Source organism: Lemur catta, chromosome 9 (assembly GCF_020740605.2).
Source record: "Lemur catta isolate mLemCat1 chromosome 9, mLemCat1.pri, whole genome shotgun sequence".
NCBI classification, from domain to species: domain Eukaryota; kingdom Metazoa; phylum Chordata; class Mammalia; order Primates; family Lemuridae; genus Lemur; species Lemur catta.
The window spans coordinates 4,011,458-4,035,949 of NC_059136.1; the positions used below are offsets into that span (position 1 = coordinate 4,011,458).

A 24,492-nucleotide genomic window follows, 5' to 3' on the forward strand; every position below is an offset into this window, starting at 1 on the left:
TCTTTTCTTCTGTACAGACTTCCTGAGTTCTCTCCTCCACACCTCAAAATGTTATGGCTCCTCACCCTGAGACCCCATAGCAAAGGTACCTAATTCCTTCACGCTGCCCTCATTCTGTGTGGCAGTTATGTGTTTCATGCATGTGCCACGTGCTAATCTGTGAACTCTTCCCTCTGATGAGTGCCCAGCACAAGCCCAGGAGTTGGAGATCAATAAATACATGGTGGACGCCTGAATGCTTTCTGTATACTTCTACAAGGGCTGACCCCTCTAAACATTATAGTGTGTGTGTGTCCATCTACATCTGGAACTAGGTAAAGATATGAGAAGGAATGTCATATGTTTCTTAAAAATAAACATTGTTTGACTCAATCAGGAAATCAAAAAACAAAGAAAGAAAAGAAAAGAAAAGAAAAACTGTGTAAGCAGAGTGAACCTAGCTGGTTCTACGTAAGCTTTTTCACTACAAAGCACATTTCTAGGTTTAATTTGCCAGCCTGTCTTTCCCTTTTCCCCCATAAATTCTCAGATAGGAAGGACCCAAGCAGACTCACTTTGCATCCTTCACGGACCCAAGCACATAGGAGGTTCAGAGGAGTGAACAACTGAACAAAAAGCAGAATGGCTCATACCCTGTGAGGGGGCATGGCCCTAGGGTGCTGGTTTTGGGGGGTAGGGAACAAAGCCAGGAGCTTACCAAGGATGGGGCAGGGCGGTATCAAGGACCCGGAATCTCTCTTCCCTGAAGCCCAGACCCAGGGCTGATACTGAGGCTTCACCATCTTTAAATGTTTGGTAGAATTCCCCAGTGAAACTATGTGGCCCTGAAGGTTTCTTTTTTGGAAGATTTTCGACTACAAATTCAATTTCTTTAACAGTTATAAGATTATTCAAGTTATCTATTACATTTTTCATGAGTTTTGGTAGTTTAATTCTTAAAGAATTGGGCTGTTTCATTTAAGTTGCTGGATTTACATGCAGTTTTTCAAAGTAGTCCTTTATCACCACCCTTATAATGCTCCCAGGGCCTCTTTCATTCTTAACACTGGTATTTTGTGTCTTTCTCTTTTTTTTTTTTTTCTTTGTGAGTCTTGCTAAAGGTTTATCAAATATTACTGATCTTCTCAAACAACCAGCTTTGGGCTTAATTTATTTTCTCCATAGTTTTTCAGTTTTTAATTTCTTTGTTTTCTGTTCTTTATTTCCTTCTTTCTGTTGCTCTGGGTTTATTTTGCTCTTCTTTTTCCAGTTTCCTAAGGTAGAAGCTTAGATTATTGATTTCAGACCCTTATTCTTTCCTTTTCTTTTTTTTAAATTAGAGACAGGGTCTCGCTCTGTCACCCAGGCTGGAGTACAGTGGCACAATCATAGCTCACTGTAATCTTCGCTCAAGTGATCCTACCCCCTCAGTCTCCCAAGTAGCTGGGACTACAGTGTGTGCTACCACGCCTAGCTAATTTTTAAATTTTTTGTAGAGATGGGGTCTCACTATGTTGCCCGGGCTGGTCTTGAACTCCTGGTCTCAAGCGATCCTCCTCTCTTGGCTTCCCAGAGAGCTGGGATTTCAGGCATGAGCCACCACACCTAGCCTTCTTTCCTAATATAAACATTTAATGCTCTAAATTTTCCTTAAGGCACTTATTTAGCAGTATCCAAAATTTAGATATGTTGTATCTTTACTTTCATTCAATTCAAAATGTTTTCCAAGTGCTCTTAAGACTTCCTTTTTGACCCATGAAAGTATGTTCATTAATTTAAAAGTGTTTGGAGATTTTTCTATTCTCTATCATTGATTTCTAGTTTCATTTCCGTCAGGGAACATATTTTGTATGATTTACATTTGTTAAGATTTGTTTTATGACCAAGATATGATTCTATTTTGGTGAATGTTTTATATGCACTTGAAAATAATGAGAATTCTGTTGTGACACAGCATATTCTGTAAGTGTCTATTAGATATAGTTGGTTGATAGTACTGTTCAGTTCTCTTATATCCTTACTGGTTTTCCATATTAGGTCTGTTGATTACTGAGAGGGGAATGTTAAAGTCTCCAACTATAATTGTTGTTTTGTCTGTTTCTCCTTTCACTTCTGCCAGGTTTTGCTTCCTGTATTTGGAAGCTATGTTGTTAGGTACACATACATTTTTCATTGTTATGTTTTCTTGAATTGACCCTTTCATCATTAAGTAATTCACTATTGTTCCCTAGTAATTTTCTTTGCTCTGAAGTCTATTTTGTCTGATATTAATATGACCATTCCAGCTTTCATTTGATTAGTGTTTGCATGGTATTAGTATATATTTTTCTATCATTCACTTTTAACCTACCTATATCATTATATTTTAAGTGAATTTCTTGTTGACAGCATAGAGTTGGGAAAGTTTTTTGATGCAGTCTCACAATCTCTGTATTTTATTGGTATGTTTAGACCATTTGCATTTAATATAATTATTTATATTTTTGGATTTAGGTCAATAATTTTATTATTTGTTTTCTATTTGTTCCCTCTGTTTCTCCTTCCTCTGTTTCCCCATCCCTGCCTTCCTTTAGATTATATGAACAACTTCTAGTATTCCTCTTTAATTTACATTTTGTGGCTTTTACTACATCTCTTTGTATAGTATTTTCATCATTGTTCTGGGGCTTACAGTATACATTCTTAACCTTCCACAGTCTACTTAGAGTCAATATTTTACCACTTCAAATTACACATAGTAATCTCACCACAATATAGGTCCCTTTTAGCCTCTCTTCCTTTATGTTTTACTTTTGTCATATATTGTATCTACATATATTAAAATCTCCAACACACAATTTATATTTTTTACTTTTTACCCTCAAACATATTTTAAAGAAATTGGCTCATGTCTGTAATCCTAGCATGTGGGGGTGCTGAGGCAGGAGGATCGCTTGAGCTCAGGAATTCGAGACCAGCCTGAGCAGGAATGAGACCCCGTCTCTACTAAAAAATGGAAATGGGCATCATGGCACACGCCTATAGTCCCTGCTACTGGTGAGGCTGAGGCAGGAGGATCACTTCGGTCCAGGAGTTTGAGGTTGCTATGAGCTATGATGATACCACTTCACTCTACTTGGGGCAATAGAGTGAGACTCTGTTTCAAAAAAAAAAAAAAAAAATCAAGAGGAAAAAAATAATTTCTTCTATTTGCCTAGATATTTACCATTTCCATAGCTCTTCCTTCATTCTTTATGCTGCAAGTTTCCTTCTGGTATAATTTCCCTTTTGTCTGAAAATTTTACTTACACAATTCTTTTAGAACAGGTCTGTTGACAATGTCTTCTCTTCATTTTCCCTTTATCTGAGACTTACACAATTCTTTTAGAACAGGGCTGTTGACAATGTCTTCTCTTCATTTTCCCTTTATCTGAGAATGTCTTTACTTCACCTTAAATACTTAAATATATTTCTGTCAAATGTAGAATTATACATTGAACATTCTTTCCTTTTAGCATTTATTAATAAAAAATATTGTTCCACTTCCTTTTGGCCTCCATTGTTTTGGGTGAGAAATCAGCAGTGACTCAAATCATTGTACGCCTGTAAATAACGCATTATTTTTCTCTGGCTACTTTCGAGAGTTTTTCATTGTCTTTACTTTTCAACAGTTTGATTATGATGTTTCTGGGTGAGGAATGCTGTGGGCTTATCCTGTTTGGAGTTTGCTGAACTTCCTGATCATAAGTTTGTGACTTTTGCCAAATTTGGGAAATTTTCAGTCATTATTTCTTTAGTTGTTGTTGTTCGGTTTTTGGTTTTTTTGGTTTTGTTTTTTGCATCACACACTTTCTCCTCTCCTTCTTGTTATCCAATGATGCAAATGTTAGACTTTTTTGATATCGCACCATAGGTCCCTGAAACTCTGTTCATTTCTTTTTCTGATCTTTTTTCTCCCTCTCTGTTGTTCAGATTGAATTATTTCTATTGACCTAACCTCAAAGTCACTGACTTTTCCCTATCATCTATGATTCTGCTGCTATGCCCAACCAGTGAGCTTTTTCATTTAGTTATTGTATTTTTCAGTTCAAAAATTACATTTGGTTCTCCTTTATATCTTTTTTCTTTGCTGATACTTTCTATCTTTCCATTCTTTTCTGGAGTGTTCAACCTTGTCATATTTTTAGAGCAACCGCTTTACAGTCAGATAATTCTAACATCTATGTCATCTTGGCATTGGTGTTCTTTGATTGTCTTTCTCATGCAAGTTGAGATTTTCTTGATATTTAATATGCCAAGTAATTTTTACTGTATCCTGGACATTTTGAATATTTTGAGACTCTGTTTCTTGTTTAAATCCTATGGAGAATATTAACATTTTTCTCTTAGCAGGCAATCTACTTGGTTGTGTTCAGGCTGCAAGTTCCATTCAGCCCTCTGAGATTGTAGTTTCAATGTCAGTTCCATTTTCAAAGACTTTCTAGTGCTATTTGGATCTGCCCTCTGTTTGTGCCACCCAGTGGCTAGTCTGGGACTTGGACGGTGGTCTGTTAGTTTCATTCTCAAAGTCTTTGATATGCTGCTGAGAAACAGATCCATGTATGAACAGCTTGGGAATGAGCCCAGAAATTTATAAAGAGTTTATTAACTTAGAGGCCATTAAATGACGTTCAGAGGTCATTTTTCTAAGCTTCTCCCCTCCAGGATCTCCGCAGTACTTTCTAGGTCCCCAGGGCTCCATTTTTCAGTCCTCTGGCCAGAGAGCTGAGGCTTCATTTACCCCTCTTTGCCACATACCTTCACACATGAGCCTGTGCTCTGGACTAAGGAAAAGACCCAAGAGACAGAAGGAAAAAAAAGGCAATGGAGCTTCATCCCACTCTCTTAGGACCACAGCTCCTCTGAATGGAGGGGAAGATTCTTTTCCCTCAAAGTTTTCAGCAACTGTGGCCTCTGCTATTAGTCATTACCAAGAGATCCTCTTTCCATTCCTCAAACCTGATCTAGAGGGCTTCTGCTGTAGCTCTCTCTGTCCATGTTGATGCTTATTTCTGGGTTTCAGACTGCATTAAGAACAGACCAGGAAGTACCAGAAGGAAAAAAAAAAAGTTAAACATTGCTGGTTAGTGGTACTTTGAATTGCAGTCTTCCCCAGTCTGTCTGCTACTATTTGCTTTTCAATGTTTTCAAATAGCTGTACCATATATTTTGGCTAAACTTTTAGCTACATTCAATGGGAGATACAGGATGGAGTATATTTACCCATCTCATCCAGAACTGAAACTGTCATAACCATAATAACTGACTTAATATTAGTTATTGTATTTTTCAGTTCTGGAATTCTAACTGGTTCATTTTCAAGTCTTTGCCACTTTTTATGCTTTTTAGTTCCTTGCTGAAATTTGCAATCTTGTCTTTTTACCTTCCTCAATATAGAAAGTATAGTTTTAGCTTTACAGTTCATGTCTGATAATTCCAAAAGTTGGAACCCTACGGCTAACTTCCATAGTCTGTTGTTTTTGCTAATTCTTTTTCATGTTTTCTTCTGTGTGTCTGCTTATCTTCATTTTGTGCCAAATATTATATTTGAAATAATTTTTAAAAATAGTTTGAGGGTTAAGATGATGCTGCCATCCTTCAGATATAATTTTTGTTTGCTTTTACCAGGTGCCTCAGGGCACTAGGTATCTTGAATCACCTTAATCTAATTTCATGGATTGAGATATTTCTTAGTCACCCAGATGACTCAGAGCTCATCAATACCTATGAGAGGAATTTACTTCTGGTTCCCTTTACTCTTACGGTGCAAACCTTCAGGGTCCCACTCCAAAGCCCTGGGAGTTTACAAAGGCTTCCGATCTTGAGACCACAGACTCTAATTTTTGTCTCCTTAGTCTCATGAGACTATCTAAAATACTCAGTCTCTCATTCTCCTCTTCTGGCATGGCAAACACCCCCAGGACAAAAGCCATTCCAAACGCTGGGCCCACCATCTGGATTTCCATCTCCTCTCAAATTCCGGCCTAGTGATTCTTCACTTTGTTATCTCTCCAGTGCCTGCAAGCTGATATTTTAAATTTTGCCCAGCTTTTATAGTTGTCTTCAGTAGTGAAGTTCATCTGAACTATCTAACCCAGCACTATACTAGAAGCTGATATTCAATAAATGTTATTTCTCTCCCCTTTCTGTCTCACCCCTGACCCTAGATAATGTTACAACTAATGCTAAACAAACCAGAGCAAAACACAAGGCAAAGTGTTGAGAACCTTTTGATGCACTTAGGCATTAAAGTTAGGACAGGCTGGTTTTATACTCCCTGTCTAGCCTACCAGCTTACCTTTGCATCATGCTATTCATCCTCCCCAGAATGTCTTTCCTTCTGTTTTACATATCTAATTTCTTTCTATCTGGGAATATGATGGGCATCCTTCCATATTTAAAAAAATTATATTCATATTTTTCTAATATGGCATTTCCAGTAATAAATCCTATACATGTTCCAAGCAGTCTAGCCTCTTCCTAGATACCTTCCAGAGAGGCATCTAGGTGACTCCAGACCATACCATTCTCCCTCTCTGGAAGTCCACTGCAGTTATCATTCATTGTTTTGTGTGAAAATGTTCCCCTCAATTCAGTAGATAATGCCTCAAGGCAAGGATCACATCTCCCCTCGATCCTCACTCCATTCAACAGCTCTCACAAGATACTTACATTCCTGTGTTACCTGAAAACCAAGGAGCCATTATTGTGAGAGTGGAGTTCCCACATCTTGGGATGATCATCCTCAGGACCCACGGGGTTTCTCAAGAAGACATACTCTTAGGTCCCACAGCATTCCGCAGAGCTCTCCCATACCTGCAGTGTTCACTCTGAGGATTTGGGCAGACGGGGCATTCTACCATGTCCGCACACTCCCATACCTCAGCTCCAGAGATCTGAGGCAATTTCAGAAAAGATCCCAGGTTAGGATCTAAAGAGCAACCTTTGAGGGCACTGAGGGCCAGTTTCCACATATCAGGTACCTTTAGGCAAGATTGCTTCTGCCCAGGGAAAGCGCTGTCTGAACAGCACAGCTGGGCTGGAGGGGAGGATAGCTGGACATTCTTAATAAGCCAAGAGGCCTCAGCTCTAGCATCTGTTCCTCATCCATACCCAAGCCTAACTCAAGATTCCAGAATTACCCCTTATTCCCAGGAAAGAAAATCAAGACAGAGTAAGGGAGTACTGGCATCATATCCCAGAAGCAGAGACTCTCCAAGTACCCAACCCTAACAGGAGACATGCTGAGCCTATATGAAGACAACAACAGAACTTAAAAAGAGATAAGAAAGAAGATTTGAATGGTAGAAATAAATACCATGCTCCCAAATGAGGAAGCTAAGTATTAAGATATTGGTTTTTCCATATTAGTTCTTATGCTTCATGCAATCCCAATCAAAATACCAGTAGCATAGAGACAGAAGGCAGATTAGTGGTTGTCTGGGTCTAGGGATGGGAGCAGAAATTGACCGCTAAAGGAAACAGGGGTCTTTCTGGGGTGATGGAAATATTCTAAAACTGGATTGTGAAGATGGTTGCACAACTCTGAATTACCTACCTTGAATTAAAATAGGTGAATTTTATGGTACATAAATTATACCTCAATAAAGCTGTTTAAATATATATATATATATATATATATACAGCAAGTTTTACTATTAATAAAAAAGCATTCAAAATGCAACTCTGCCTTTAGTTATCCATGAAAGGATTTAAGAGACTTTATGATCTTGTTAAAAATAATTCATCACGGCCAGGTGTGGGGGCTCACTTCTGTAATCCTAGCACTCTAGGAGGCCAAGGGGGGAGGATCGCTTGAGCCCAGGAGTTTGAGGTTGCTGTGAGCTATGATGATGCCACGGCACTAGACTGGTCAACAGAGTGAGACTCTGTCTCAAAAAGAAAATAAATAAATAATTTAAAAATGAATAATTCATCACTTGTTTAAAATGTAGTTTTAAAAAATGGTGAACATAAAGATATAGAGTAAAAAGAAAAAAATGGTATCTGGGAGTTTAGAGAATTTCAAACAATGATTCTAAAGTTTTCCCAGAGGAATAAATAATGCTAAGAAAAATTTTAAAAGCAGTGTAAGAGAACTTGCCCTGCCAGAAATCAAAGCTATAAAAATTAGTTCCTGAGGTTTGCTCCACTCCACAGCTCTCTGAACCACTTCCCATGGTCTGACCTCAGCACCCTCTGAACTAAAACCATGTCCCATGGTCACCCTTGACACTGGTCTCTCTCTCTTCCCCTCCCTGCACCCCACAAAGCATCCTTTCTGCTTTGCCCTCCATGAGGTGCTGTATCAGCATGTCCCCATGTGTTTCCCTTCACTGTTCCAAGAAACCCCATGTCCTCTGCCCACCCCTGTGACACACTGCTCTCTGATGCTCTCCTGCCCCCCACCCCACCCCCCAGGCCTCCATCCCAGGACCCAGGGCTCCTGCTTCCTCCATTCCAAGAAACGGTCTCATCTCAGTTCCCACCCAGACCAGGGGCTGTCTCCACTTAGGGTTACCAGATTTAGCTAAAACAAATACTGGACACCCAGTTAAATTGGAATTTCAAATAAACAACCAATAATTTCTTAGGATAAATATGTCCCATCTATTTTATCCACCCCACCCCCACTTTTGAAACACTTTTTCCTCTGCCACTCATAAGAAATACTGCCTTATTTCTAGCTATAAAACACTGTTTCCCTAAACCCCTATGAAATATTGCCCTCTCTGACCCGAAACATGAAACAATGAACAAAAGAGACAAACTGCCCTCTCCCCCCAGTCAATCCTCTCAATCCCGCTCCTCAGGCTCCTATGCTGTCACCCATCTACCTCTTTCTGTGACGAGTGGACACCCCACCCCACTATCCCTGTCTCCACACAAAACATCATCTTTTCTCTGTTGGCTACCTGCTCCCCAGGAAATGATGGCACTCCTGTTCCCAGGTAAACCCTTTGCCTCTGTCTCCCACCACAGTGTATCTTACACCAACTGCCTTTTTTTTTTTTTTTTTTGAGACACAGTCTTATTCTGTCACCCCGGTTAGAGTGCAGTGGTGTCATCATAGCTCACAGAGCAAACTCAAACTCCTGGGCTTAAGTGATCCTCCTGCCTCAGCCTCCCAAGAAGCTGGGACTATAAGTGTGTGCCACAATGCCTGGCTAAGTTTTCTATTTTTTGTAGAGATGGGGGGTCTCACTCTTGCTCAGGCTGGTCTCAAACTCCTGGCCTCAAGCAATCCTCCTGCCTTGGCCTCCCAGAGTGCTAGGAGTAGAGGCGTGAGCCACCACGCGCAGCCTACCTGCCATTTATTTAGTTCTTAGTGGGCACCAGAGCCTGTGCTAAGCACCCTGATTCTTACAACAGCACTGTGAAGTAAGCAGTAGTATTATTGTTCCAATTTTACAACTTGCCCGAGATCACACCATGTTGAGGGTCGTCAGATTTGCATATAAGTATAACCCGACTCTAAAACCTTAGATAAACACAAATGTAACCAGCATTTCCTAGACATTCAGTATTTTTAAGACTCTCCTAATGAGCATCCAGATTGAGACCAGCTGTACACCACCGCACACTCCTGCTCCTCAGTCTCCCGCATAAGACCTCAGTGCCTCGGCACATCCGCAGAACACTCCCCACTGGCCCCCTCCGGCCCCAGGGAACACTGTCTGCCTCCACCTCCCTCTGGGGCACAGTCCCCTTGGCCATGAACTCCCATCCTCTCAGAAAAGAGGGTCACAGTCAGGCTGTGCTGCCACATGCCTGGCATCTGCAGAATGGCTGGGGCGAGGGCCATGCCTGTGGTCCCCTGCTCCTGGCACCCCTTCCCCTCCCCACGCCCTTCTATAATTAGCCCACTGTTCACTGGCTGCCGAGCTGTTGCCGCAAGAGTTTCCATGAGGTCAGTGCCCAGGGCAGCCTCCAGGCCCCCGACACCCACACTTACCTCTCCCGGAGTCCTGTGACCTGCTCGGCCCTGCAAGGGGCTGTCCCGGGTGCTGTGTCTCCGCCGGGCAGGAGGCGTCGGCACCTGGGCAGAGGCCTGAGGCGGCGCCTTCCCTGAGCTCTGGGCCTCGCGCTCTGGAGCCGGACTCGGGGAAGAAACGGGCTTGCTGTCAGTGGCGGGCTCCCCTTTGGGCTTTGGAGGGGCAAAGCGCTTCCTGTTGAAAGGCCTAGTCGGTTGGGGGGCCACGGCGGGGGCGGGCTGGCCAGGAGCAGCGGGCGGCCCCTCACCTCCAGCCTTGCCGGGTGCCTTCCCGGCGGGAACCCCTCCAGCTGCCCCAGCACCTGGGGGCCGGGGCCCTGCCCCCTGCGGCCGGCCTGCCCCGGCGCTCTCCTCATACACGTCCTTCAGGGAGAAACACCCCTCCTGCTCTGGGCCCGGCACAGGGGCCTTGTCTTGAGAGCCCACGGCAGAGGCTGGCTTCCTGGCGCTGCCCGTCCCAGAGGACGCAGGTGCCCGTGCAGCCCTGCCCCTGGGCTGGGTCTGAGCCTGCTCCACACCCCTGGGCCCCTGTGTCCCGCGGGAATCAGGCTTGTCTGAACTGGGGACACGGTTTTCTGAAGAACGGTGGCTCCGGGCGGGCTTCTCTAACTCTGGCTTCCGCAGGCCTTGCTTAGATTCCTCCTCCTTCTTTTTCTTCTTGGCCCCAGACTCCTTTCTGGGGTCTCTCTGAGGCCCCAGCTCCATGGCATCACAGATGTACGTCAGCAAGCCATGCTCGCCGTCCTCCCCATTCTCGGGGGCAGCCTCCCCGTTGGTAGTCACCTCTCCGGGAGCAAAACTGTTGATCAGGCCCAAACCCGAGCGCTGCGCAGACTCGGCCTCTCCCTCCTGCCGCGCTGCCGGGGCCCCCCCATCGGCCTCCCTGGTAGGGGCCGAGGGCACCGACGCCTCGGCCCCGCTCAGCCTCCGCTTTCGCTGGAAGCGGTCGGGGCTGAGCTTGCGCAGGGCGTCGGCCTCGCCCGCCGCCTCCCTCTCGTGCTTCCAGCTCTGCTCGATCTCGCGCAGCTTCGCCGCAGCCTTGCGCTTCAGCTTGGCAAACCAGCGCTGGTGGATCTTGTACTCGGTCATGGTGCCCACCTCCAGGACCCCCGAGCAGGACACGATGCCCTTGGTGTTCCGGGCAGAGGCCTGGTAGATGGCGGCATCTTCTTCTTGACACCTAGAGGTAGGAGCGAGAGGTGCCACCTGACCCTGCTGGGCACCGAGACCCCCGCTCCCCCCTCAGAGCTGAGCACGCTTCCCCTCTCACCGCAAGTCCCGCTGAGTGCCACGCCCCCCTCAGACGTCACCACATACAACACCCTCCGTTACAGTTGAGGAAACTGAGGCTGGCAAAAGGGTGGCAGCTGACCAAGGTCACACTGTCCCAGGAGGGATTAGACATGGGGCCCAGGAGAGCTCCCTTCAGAAGCAGGTGACCAACATAGCCCCTTGTGAAGTAATGATGACACGGTTGCTTTTTTTGGCCACTGACCTCATGGAAAATGTTTGTGTGGGTCAGGACCTCCTCTGGTTGCACTCAGCTCTCTGTCAGAAATACTCCCACCCCGGCCTTAGGAGATCCCAGGCTCTGGCAGGCAGACACGGTTCACCAGGAGGCCCAACTCAACAACGGAACCCTGCCCTCTACCCGCACACGGTGCCTGGGCATCTCCATCCAGCCAAGCCCGTTCCCGAGGGCAGGGTCCGGCAGAGAGAGCAGAGCAGGCCCCTCTCCCTCACCTGTACAGCTGCAGTGTGTGGCGGTTGCCCTGATGAGTGATCTCATATTTTGGCAGGCCACAGTAACGGTCCAGCTCTGTGTCATCCTTGTACCAGGTCACCTCTGGTTCTGGGTATCCTGAGAAGGAAACAGGAGATTGGGTTGCAGAAAGGCCAGTCCCAAAATAGTGGGAGGGAGGATAGCAGGCCATGGCTTCCCCAGACCACCTGAAGAGACTGGACAGGACCAACTGCCCCAGGCTTAGTGACAAGAGAGCCACTGTATGTCTCAGCTTATTTTTAGAAGCTGGTCCCTGTCAAGGCTGAAAACGATTCCACTTCAGCAGCTGGGAAGAAAATATGGAGGAGAAACTTCCTAGCTTCCTAGAAGGAAGGGAAACCAGGAGTTTCCAGCAATCTCCAGCCAGTAGTAATGAGCTTCCTTCTGCAGTGGCCGATTCTACACCCTTAGCTGTGCTAAGGGCTCTGTCCTCACCAGCACTGCTGCCAAGAGCCCTCCTCCTTTCAGGCCGAGTTCCTGAGCTGTTAGCATTATTCAAAAACACTGCTAAAAACATCCATCCATCCACCCACCCATTCATTCATTCACCCCTTGTCCATATCCACCCAGCCATCCACACCTACCTGTCCAACCGACCACCATGGTGAGACCAACTGAGGCGTCTGTCCAGCCTCTCTTCTCTGGGGACGCCCAGACCACCCATAAGGAAGAGCTTCCAACTGTTACAGTGACGTGTCCCTTGCCTCCCTGGCCATAGCTGATGGGTCCAGTAATGGACACCAAAGCAGCTAATCTAATCTAATTATTTCACCTAGGATTTGGGAATTAGGACCTAGAGATGGTCTACCATTGTGTCTGGAAATTTAACTCTGAAAGGGTAGGGCAGCCACGTTCTGCACAGGGACTGAGAAGCGGGCAAAGCCGGCCAATGGAGAGACAGAAAAATGAAGCTGAGCTCAGGATAGAGTAAGAGGCGGGAGACAGAGAGTCCCAACATGCTTCCAGATACTGGCCCCATTCCTTACCTGGGCACTTCTACACTCCTCTTGTCAATTCCACAGAAGGCCCTTTAGCCTTACCAATGAATTCTGCTTCATTTCTTCCACAATTTAAAAAATATTTTTTTAGAGATGGGGTCTCACTTTGTCACCCAGGCTAGAGTGCAGTGGCAGGATCCTAGCTCACTGCAGGCTTGAGCTCCTGCACTCAAGGATCCTCCTGCCTCAGCCTCCCGAGTAGCTGGGACTACAGGTGTGCACCACCACGCCCAGCTCTGCTGCATTTTTTAAGCTGACTCCAACTAATTTGCATTACTTGTCAGAAATCACAGACTCCTAACATATATTCACTCAAATATATACACTAAGTACCTGCTGACTGCCAAGCTAGGGTTATGAGGACCCAGAAACATGTAAGTCAGGGTCTCCACTCTCAGCGAATTTCTACAGTAGAAACGAGGAGACACGTACCCACCCAAGGTAGCCCTGCGCGCAGCGTCTGCACGTGTGCTCTGCTTCCCTACTGTCTGCGGCTAAACCACACTCCTGTCCAGCACGACCGCTCACGGCATCCCCTCTCCTCTCGCCCAGTCAAGGGCATCTCTCCAACGATTATTCCTGCTCTCCCTCCATGGGCAAACTCTTCCTCTCTGTCATATCTTTCCCTGCAGCCATCAAGGCTGACATACTGCCTCCCTTTTTTAAAAGAAACTTCCTTTGACCCCACATCCTCCTCTAGCTCCTGCCCTCATTTCTCTGCTCTTTCCTTTACAGAAAAATTCTTTGAAAAAGCTGTCTGCACTCACTGTCTTCACTATCCCTTCTCCAGCTGGGCTTTTGGACCTACCACTGCACTGGAATTGCTCATCGAGGTCCCCCATGACTTGCACGTCGCCAAATCCAACAGCCGGTCCTGATGCCTCACCTGCCCCATCCATCAGCAGCGGTGACCCCACTTCCTGAAACCTTCACCTCACCTGCTCCTGGGACTCCACTGGCCGCTTTTGCTGCGCTCGCTCTTTCATCTGTCCTCCCGCGCCACCCGCACCTCCCCCAGGCTCAGGCCCTCAGAACCATTCCCCGTTCTCTACCTACACTCACAGCACGCGGGACCTGCTCCTGTCCTGTGGCTTTCAAATATCCGTACGCTCGTGACTCCCGAATTTCTACCTCCTCCTAGGCCCCTTCCCGAACCCCTGCCTGTTACTAATGCTGGCAGACCTGGCACTTCCACTGCAAGGTCTAAGAGGTCCCAAACATACTGTGCCCCGAGCCAAACTCCCATTCCGCTTTCCAGCCAAGTCCCACCAGTCTCAGTAGATGGCAACTTCATCTGGCTGGGCCCACACCCGGAGGCAATCCCGTGTTCCTCCTGTCTCACACCCACTCCACCAGGCACCCCAGCGGCCCTCCCTTCACAAGTATCCTGAATCCGATCACCTCTTGCCATTCCCCACGGCCGGCCGGGTCCACATCCCATCACCTCACACCTCGATTTCTGTAATCATCTCCTCACCGACCTCACTGCTCCCATCCGTTCTCGGCCCAGGGGACAGTGATCCTTTTACAAGAAAGCCAGACCTGGTGCTGCTTCACTCAAAGCACCCCAATAGCTCCCACGTCACTCAGGCCCCGCGACTGCGCCAGCCTCACCGCCCACCGCTCTCCGCCTTGCTCGCTGCACCCCAGCCACGTGTCCCTGCCGGCCACGTCTCAATTCCCGCAGGTCTCCACTCGCACGTTACCTCCTCAGAGAGGCCTTCCCTGCCACCCCGTGTCAAACAGCAACTCTCCCTCCCCGGCACTTCTTATTCCTCTCACTATGTTTATTTTTCTTCATGGAACACACTGCTACCTGACATCTTATACACCAGGAGTTTGTTAGTTTAGGTCCACCCTTTCCAAGACAAATATATCAGCTCCATGACAGCAGGGACTTATCTGTGTTGTTCAGTGCTGTGTCCCCAGTTCCTAGAATAGTGTCTGGTATGGAATCAACACTCATTAAATATTTATAGATGAATAACTGAAGCAATGTACAAAGTGCTCGGGGTTGCAGAGGGAGCAGTCACCTCTGGCTGGGGAATCAGGGAAGGCTTTTGTAGTGGTGGCTCTTGAAGGATGAGCAGAATTTCATAAAAAGTGGGTTCAGCACTTCCAATCTCCTCCTTTCCCCTGAGCTTTAACATCACCTGCACTTCCCCTGCAGACACCAGTCACGATACCATCGCTGACTCTTTCCTTGTCTGTCTCTCTGGCTAGACTTAGGTCCCCGTGGGCAGGAATTGTACCTCGTTCCCTGCTACCTCCCCACCACCTAAGAGAGTGTCTGGCACAGAATAGTTACTTAATAAAACTCTGCTGGACAAGTGAGTGCATGAGTGAGCAGGGGAATGAGTAAACAAGCAGGAGGTGGGTGGGAAGTGGGTGCTGACAAAGGAACTGCAACAGCAGCATGTGAGGGTGAAAAGCAAAGGGCACGTGGGGAACTGTGTACAGGAGCCGGGAGCAAAGGAGGCGAGGCTGCAGCTGGGTCGGCCAGGAACAAACTCTGGGCAACCCTGACTGTAAAGCGAGCCCCATGTTTCCACTGTGAGCTAAAGCCCCTGGTTACATCACCGTGCGTGTGGCCAGGGCCAGCACAGGTGCCCTCACCATCCCGTGGGGTGATCTCATCCCTACAAGGGCCCGGCTCAGAGCCTCCCTGCCCCATGACCTGCCCAGCACAGCTGCAGCCTCCAGGGCATCTGAGTCCACGGGAGAGGGCAGGGGAGGGGCAGGGAGGGAGATTGTCAAAGGGCCCTGCAGCCCCAGGGCCAGGGCCTCAGCCTCCATGCCACTCTCTGCCACCTCTGGTGCCTCTACACACAGTAGGGGCCAGCCTGACAGCTTAGGCATCATAGCAACAATGGGCTGTGGAAGCAAATGTATTTGGGAGAACACATCGCCTTGTCCCCTGAATAATGTGAACCGTATTCTAAAACACACAAAAGCAGGAGGGGTCTGGGTGCTACACTCCCAGCTGCACATACGTGCATGCCCGTGTGTGTGCCCACAGGCAGGCGTGCGCGCACACACATTGGGCCCCGGCCGGGAGAGCCCACAGTGGTACTTGAGCCTCTGGCCTTCCCTCGGCCCCTTCACACCCTGTGACCTCTGTTTCCCAGCCAGCAGGCCTGACTCAAGAACCCAGCTCTGAGACGGGCAGCCCCAACCATTCCCAGTTTGCAGACGCTCAGATTCAGGAGATGAAGAAGAGTGAATGGAAATTCAGTTTCCAAAGAATTTTCAAATATAGAATTTCACTTGACCCTCAGAACAACTCTGCGCAAACAACTGCTAACATTAATGAAGACTTACTATGTGCCAGATAGTGAGCTGAATACTTTTCATGTATTATCTCATTTAATCCTCACAAAAATCCTACGAGGAATATACTGTTACTAATCTCCAATTTAAGGCAGAGGAAATCCAGGCTCATGAAATTAAGGCCCCTGCCCAAAGTTATCTAGCTAGTAAGTAGAAGAGCCAGAGCTATAAAACAGCAGATGTTTTCATCCCTATTTTATGCAAAAGGAAAATGAGGGTCAGAGAAGCTAAGTATCTTACCCAGGGTCACACAGCTGGCACATGACAAAACCTCAGGTCTCCTTTTCCTTTTTCCAGGGTTCCTTCCACTGGGGATCTAGGACTAATATATGAGTTTTTGCTACCAGTAGTCATAATGTTAGACTTATTTCTCTTAAAAGAATTTCTTCAGAAACACGGTTCTGTCTAAAGCTTCAGTCCCTTTGTCCAATTTGCCTGCTGCTGGTGCTTCCTCCTCCCATATGCACACGCACGTGCACACACCTCAACACTCAATCTACACCATATGTACACACACACATGCATGCACCTCAACACAGAATCTACACCAAACATACACACACACACACGTGCACACACCTCAACACAGAATCTACACCATACGTACACACACACATGCTCACACCTCAACACAGAATCTACACCATACGTACACACACACATGCACGCACCTCAACACAGAATCTACACCAAACATACACACACACACGTGCACACATCTCAACACACAATCTACAACATATGCACACACACGCACACACTGCAACACAGAATCTACAACATATGCACACACACACTGCAACACACAATCTACACCATATGCACACACATGCACACACTGCAACACAATCTACAACATATGCACACACATGCACACACCTCAACACAGAATCTACACCATATGTACACATGCACATGCATGCACCTCAACACACAATCTACACCAAACATACACACACACGTGCACACACCTCAACACAGAATCTACACCATACATACACACACATGCTCACACCTCAACACAGAATCTACACCATACATACACACACATGCACGCACCTCAACACAGAATCTACACCAAACATACACACACACACACACGTGCTCACACCTCAACACACAATCTACAACATATGCACACATGTGCACACACCTCAACACAGAATCTACACCATATGCACACACGTGCACACACTGCAACACAGAATCTACAACATATGCACACACATGCACACACCTCAACACACAATCTACACCATATGCACACACATGCATACACTGCAACACACAATCTACAACATATGCACACACATGCACACACCGCAACACAGAATCTACAACATACGCGCACGCACACACACACACACACACACACACACACAGAATCTACATCAGGGTCCAGGAGAGTAGGGGACAGAAGCCACCACGCTGGACAGAGACGGGCAGCCTCAAGGATGACAGCAGCACTTCAGCCAGAGGTGCCCCTGGGGGAGACGGGAGCCAGAAGGCCCAGCCAAGGCCCACTATCTCCCCATGTGCCTCCTCTGAGTGGAAGGACCCCCAGACGCACCCCCCCTTCTCCAAGGGCTTCCCTCACAGGTCAGCCAGCAGGGGCAGCAGCGCAGGTGGCTCTCCCTCACCTGGACTAGGTTCTGACCACCAGGAAAACATCACCTGTGCCTGGCAGGGCCCTGCTGGGGCTGATTCATCCCAGCCTTGTTTAGGAAAAGCTGCTGGCAGGAGGGGGGCGGAGGGCGAGAGGAGAGGCACTTGGGTCACTCCATCTCTACAGAGAGAGCCAGGAGCAGAAGAGTCAGTCTCAGCCAGAGATCCATCCACCACCCACCTCTCCAGACTGGGGAGACCGAATTTCTAACCCTTCCCTTCCCCCTTTCCCCTCTCCTAGTCTACATTTTGCCCTTGCCAATAGGAAAAGGCGTGTTTATGTTGTACTGTGGTAGTCACAGAGACCTCTTTCCTAGTCTACTGCATAAAACTCAGGTAACCTGAGACTTTGGATGTATGTGAGGTTGAGCAGGAGGAAGGAAAGGGTAAGGTCTGACAACAGACTACAGTCTGGATGTTAGAGATAGGCAGGACCCTGGAAATCTTACAGACTCAACTGGTTGCGTTTCTGATCTTAGCGCTGTGCTCCTGAGAAGACCTCGGCCCTGGCTGGTCGGCAGGAGATAAAAGGTTGTTCTTTTGGACTGGGCTTGAATCAGGGAAAAGCTTACTCCGTACTTACACTGGGAGTATTCAATAAAATGCCCCAAGCTTCTATAAGCTAGACTGTTGCCTGGCATCTCCACGTTGCTCTCAGAGTCCACGGCTACAGAATACAAGAAGGAAAGAAGAGAGCCATCCCCGATACCTGCACCTCTCAGCTGGCCCCAGGTCCCCACAGCAGCTGCTGCTACCATGGCACCAAAGCTGCAGCCGAAATGAACAGGCAGCGTGGAGAGTAGAAAAGACGCTGATTTTGTCATCGGCACAGTCAGGGTTCGCTGTGGTCATCTGGCAAGTATGTACACTTTGTTTGTGCCAGCTCTAGAGAGGCACGATGTGTCAGGTGTGCGCCCTGTCCTTACAGATGTCACGATCCTGTTGGAAAGAGAGACGTGTGAACAAACTGTGACATGGAGGATGGAAGAAGAACTCTCCTGGAAATGCCGGAGAGGCTCTCCCAGGGGGGGAGCCCCTAAAAGACGAGAAGGAACGTGCCAGGAGAAGAAGTACCCCTCTGGGTAAAAAAGCAGAAGGAACACAACAGTTATTTTCATGCCCTTCCCCAAAACAACTACAATAAAGAGATTTTTTATCAAAATTCATATACGGTTGGGGAGTACAGGCAAGAAGAGCAACGGAAGCCACAAAATTTAGAAGCAGACGGGCACGTGCAAACTGACTCCATAGACACAGGACAGCTGAACCCCACACTCACAATGGGGAGAACTGAGAACTACCCTTTTAGCACCAGAAAATCCCCAGAGGGCGTAAGTGCTGACAGCCAAGCACTTCTGGAACTGGGGGCAAAGAGGAAGGAGGAAAAGTTAAAATGTGCTTAAAAAGTAGATCTCTGGAATCCTTCACGCACTCGTGCACTCGGTACCCCCCGGTGCCCGCTCCTTCCCCCCACAGAAGGCGAGGATATCATCTGGAAATGTAGAACTTTGCCCTGAGGTAAACCAGCAGAACTGAGGGCACGACTGTTCTATGAAAAACAAAAAAATGTAATAGTCACATATTATAAAATAAATGCCTCGTGCTAAGAGCCCACCCAGCCCTCTAATTTGCATAACTGCCAGGAAACCTTTTACTGGGGAATCTAGTTAGCCCAAGAGGAAGGAACTGAAAAAACTTACTTGGCAGTTCCCAACAGTGACTTCCCTACAGAGAGGATCCAGGTTTTCAGGTCCCTCCTGCTTGCTCAGAACTTCCAATCGCTTTTTAGTCTCCTACTCCTTTTTTTTTTTTTTAGAGATGGGGTCTCACTCTGTTGCCCAGGCTGGCATGCAGTGGCGTCATCATAGCTCCCTACAGCCCTGAAACTCTGGGCTCAAGTGATCCTCCTGCCTCAGTCTCTTGAACAGCTGGAACCACAGGCGTGTGCCACCATGCCCAGCTAGGCTCCTACTGTTAACCATTACCTGACAGCCAAAGATTCCTAGATATCTGAGGAAAGCCCATAATAGAATACGAAGGACAAAATCAAATTAAACAGAAAAAAAGCAAGTAGGAAGAAACACTATGCAGAGAAAAGGAAACTTTTTAAAACTATTATTAACAGTCTCAGAGAACTAAGAGAAGAAAAGAGGATGCTATAGAAAGGGATTTTTAAAAACTCTTAGAAATTAAAAATTCAATAGAAGAGCTTTAAGATAAAACTGAGGAAATCCCCTGGAAAGTAGAGAAAAAGACAAATAAATGAAAGGAGAAGAAAGGATAAGAAAATGAGGGGACAAGTCCAGGGGAACAGGTATCCAAACAGGAGTTCATAAATTGAGAACAAAGAAAACAGGAGGATAAAATCAACATCAAAATAGTCCCAAATTTCCCAGAACTAAAAGCTCTCAGTTTCCAGCTGAAAGCATTTAAGCACGTCCCAGGATAAAGAGACCCATATCAAAATACGTCATTCTGAAATATCAGAACACTCTTACGAGCTTCCAGGAGAAAAACTGGTCACATGAAGAGAATTAGGATCAAACTGTCTTCCCACTATAAACAGCAACATTGGAAGCAAGAAGACAGAGGAGCAGTATCGTTAAAATTCCTAGGGAAAATTATTTTCAACTTAAAATTCTATATCCAGACAAGCTCTCCATCAAAAGATATTTTCAGACACAAGCAGTCCAACATTTACTTCTTGTGTACTCTTTCTAGAAAGCTACTAAGGCCATGTATGGTGGCTCATGCCTGTAATCCTAGCACTTTGGGAGGCCGAGGCAGCAGGATCACTTGAGGCCAGGAGTTTGAGATCAGCCTGAGCAAAAATGAGACCGCCTTCTCTACAAAAAATAGAAAAATTAGCCAGGTGTGGTGGCGCATGCCTGCAGTCCCAGCTACTTGGAGGCTGAGGCAGGAGGATCCCTTGAGCCCAGGAGTTTGAAGTTGCAGTGAGCTATGATGGCACCACTGCACTCTAGCCTGGGTGAGAGAATGAGACCCTATCTGAAAGAAAGAAAAGAAAGAAAAGAAAGGAAAGAAAGAAAGAAAGAAAGAAAGAAAGAAAGAAAGAAAGAAAGAAAGAAAGAAAGAAAGAAAGAAGGAAGAAAAGAAAGGAAAGAAAGAAAGAAATGTGGAGAGGGAGGGAAGGAAGGAGGGAAGAAGGAAGGAAGAAAAGAAGAGAAGAGAAGAGATGAGACAAGAAGAGAAAGCCACCAAAATGTAGATCAAGAAAGAAAAGAATGTAGAATACAAAAAGCAGAAAGTCCACCCCAGCAAAGAGGTAAAGGGAATCTGCAGGATGACGGTGAAGGGAGACCCCAGGGTGACACCCATGCACCACACAGAGAAAAACTAAGTCATGTTGGAGCAGAGTGACTCACAGGGGAGCGAGGTCCCGGGCTTGCCATCACAGTGCCCTTTGCTATTGCACCATCTTCGGGACCTGAGGACACTTCTGGAGGCAGAACTTCAATAAAGCCAGGAAATAAACCAAGAAAGATCCAGAAAGCTGGATCAAACCCAGAAGAAAGGCAAAGGGAAGACCCAGGATAACAGCTGTGCATCCAGTGTATGGGGTTACCAGCTCAGTTAAAGGAATAAATGCAGATGTCCAAGAGGGGCGTCTCCAAGGGAAGGAACAGATTACTGACGGCATTGACCATGTGGAACACTGTATTGGGAGGCTATTAGAAGGTATGAGAAAAATTAGCGATAGAAACTATAAAACCAAATAAATTAAAAACGAAGGAACGTACTAACCTGAGGAAAAACAGAAGAAAGAAAGAAATCATAGTACACTATAATGTTCGGTTTTGACTAATATCACACAGGCATAATAAGGTAAACGGTAAATGTTGATATAAGCAAAAATTATGATATGACTATAATGAGAAGGTAAGTTTAGGGAAACAGAGAGAATGATGGTGTAAAAGAGCTAATTCCTTATCTGCCATAACAGGAAGATATAATAATAGTAAACATCTAAACTTGAACACTCAGAAATACTCACATGTTACTCAGCATGATGGAAATGTATAGCGGCCGGAAAGGACAACTGAAAACAGTTCCTTCCGGGAAGATGGATTGGGAGGCGTGAACTGCTGTATTTTGATATATGCCTTTTAGCATAATTTGAAGTTTTAAGCCGTGTACTTATATTAATCTGGCACAATAAAATGTAATTTTCTTTAAAAAGAAGGGTTAAGGGATTTTTAAATAGAGAAATAGCGTATGCGAAATCGCGAGGCTGTGAAAGGACTGGGTTTTCGGGGAAACTGTCAGTGCCAGACACAGAGCAGAGGCAGGCCCCCAGCCACGGATGCCGCAGAGAGAGAAGCGATGTCTCCTCCTGCCCAGTTTTGTGAACCCTGGCAAGTCATCTAGCCTCTTCCAGTTTCCTCCTCTGTAAAATTTGTCTAAAAATAGCACTTACTTCACAGGTTTTGTAAGAGTCCAACAACAATGGGAACAGACAACTTGCGAGATGCCGTACAAAGATAAGGGATGCGGGCCTGTCTCTGGTCCCTTGGAGCAAAGAGTGTTCTCAGCCTGGAGCTCAGAGGGTTCTGGGTAAGGGTGAGAACTGCCCATGGGAACCCAATCCCAGAGAAGCTGTTTCTTGGCTGGGGTAGACAAATCCCGCGGAATCAGGGAATGTCGCAGCCGGAAACCACCAATGCCTTGATTTAGAAAAGACAGGCTCTCAGACGGTGCCTGGACCTGGGACCCTTGAACTGGTGTCTGCACAGCTGGGAGGGGTAGGTGCCCACTGGTGGGTCCTGCGGGCCCTGAGGTAGGTCAGGCTGGTGCAAGGGAGACTGCTGGGTGGTCTGGGGGAGGGGCAATGCCTGGAGCAGCTTCCTGGCACTCCCACCCCCATCCTCCCTCCCCTTCCAAGGAGTACCACTCTTGCCAGTCTGTTGCTTCAGATTCCACCATGGAGCTCAGTGGAATGCAAATAATACCAGTCTTAATGTCTAGCACTTACCTGGCATTTACTGCATGCCAGGTACTATTCCAAATGCTTTGCAGGTATTAACTCATGCAGTCTCTCACGACCCTATGATGTTCATGCTGTTATTATCCCCACTTTACAGACGAGGCAGCTGAGAGGTCACATCACCTGCTCAGTATAATAACCGGAAAGGGAATAATACAGGATTGCAAGCCAGGCATTCTGCCTCCGGGGTCTGCAGTCACTACATGTCACTGCCTCTCAGCGACTGAGCCTCAAACTGCTCAACTGTAAAATGGGGACATTCGGAGAGATGGCCTCAAAGATCTCTTTCAACTGAACTAAGATTGGGCAGTCATGTCTGTATGCCTGAGGATGAGGAAACTTCACTGAGGACGGGTTTTGAAGGAGGACAGCAGGGTACAGGCTCCAGAAGGGGAGGAGCCAGGGACAACAGCCCACACAGGGAGATTAAGCTCGAGGGAAAGCTGAGAAAGCAAATGTCAGCTTGCAGCTTTATACACACAGCCCACCGCCCCACCACGCCTGTCCCCACGACCTGCATGCACCCTGCTCTGTGCAGATGCCCTGGCGCCGAGCACGTGGACAGCCTCATTACCTGTGACGATGCAGGTGAACCTGACGTCGCTGTCCTCAGATACAGCCCGGGACTTGAGCGTGGTCTCGAATAGCGGCTGGGTCTCCTCTGTTAGCTGAGCGATGATGGAGCAGAAGGTGCTCCTAGGAAAGGCAAGGAGCTGTTCAGAGCCACCCTCCCCACACACATACCTCAGCCTGTCCTCGTCCAAGGCCGCCTAAACCTTACCATGCCTGTCCATCATCCTGTGGCCAGAGCTCCAGCCCCTGGGCAAGTCTGTCTTCACGGCAGCCTATGCCTCTTGCTGGGTTAGGGGCAGGGATGGCACCAAAGGATCATATGGACTCCTGACCCAGTCCCGTTGCAATGGGCAGGCTGCTGACCATGGGCCATGCTCCCGAGCATGCCAGACTGCCAGTCCGGGTGTCCCCATCCCATCCTCACTGGGGGCCTTGCTTTACCCTCCCTTTCATCTCCAGGGAAGCTGGTGCACGGGGGAGACACACACATGGATAGGTCAAGCCTCAGAGATGGAGCCCCCAGCATAGCAGAGCCTCCGTTCATGCCAAAGAGGGAATAGCCAGCCAACCCTCAAGGATTCAGAGCTCCTAAGAGCTTGGGAGCCTTTCCTGGAGCTTGTGCTCAGAAATAAGCGTCTCCATTTGTGAGCACAGACTCATGGTGGACCAAGAAAACGCTGGCCAATGCCAGGGGTCTAGACCCAAAGGTGGACTCTAATTGCTAGGGGTATCAGAACAGAGACCCAAATGAACTCTGATCCCAAACAGGGCTGTGGAACAGCGCTAGAAAGCCAGCGGTGGCTGCCCTGCTCCAGCCCTGGCTACCACGTGCCGCAGTGAAAACATGGTGAAAGCTCCTGGACCAACCAGCAGGACGGCCAAACCACGAACAGATCCACCCCTGCAAAAGCCAGAACTTTTAGTTCCCCTGCGGCAGTCCATCTCCCAGATTTCAGGGGCATCTGTGGGCTTACAGAGTCCAGCCCAGACTCACCACCAACGCTTAGGGCTCACAGTCTTCTCCTTCCTGGGCCCAGGAAGCAAACCACAGAGCCAGACCCTTTCCTGGGCCAGCACCGACACAGTGCATTCCCAGGCGTGAAGCGCCACGGCAGAGCCACGCTGTGCGGTGCCCAAGACGTGCCCT

At 47.4% G+C, this 24,492-nt stretch overlaps 1 protein-coding gene across 3 annotated transcripts in view; it reads right to left on the reverse strand.

Moving 5' to 3' along the window:
• ALPK3 (alpha kinase 3) overlaps window positions 1-24,492 on the reverse strand; it is a 50,797-nt gene that overhangs the window by 17,667 nt on the left and 8,638 nt on the right. For 2 of the 3 annotated variants that reach the window (XM_045561630.1, XM_045561632.1), the window contains 3 exons: window positions 23,347-23,468; window positions 11,735-11,852; window positions 9,953-11,171 (listed from right to left, as the gene is read on the reverse strand). In XM_045561630.1, the coding sequence (XP_045417586.1) occupies window positions 9,953-11,171; window positions 11,735-11,852; window positions 23,347-23,468 (1,459 nt within the window). Of the gene's footprint in view, window positions 1-9,952; window positions 11,172-11,734; window positions 11,853-12,358; window positions 12,741-23,346; window positions 23,469-24,492 lie in introns of those variants that run through there. The other variant, XM_045561631.1, reaches the window with a different exon arrangement.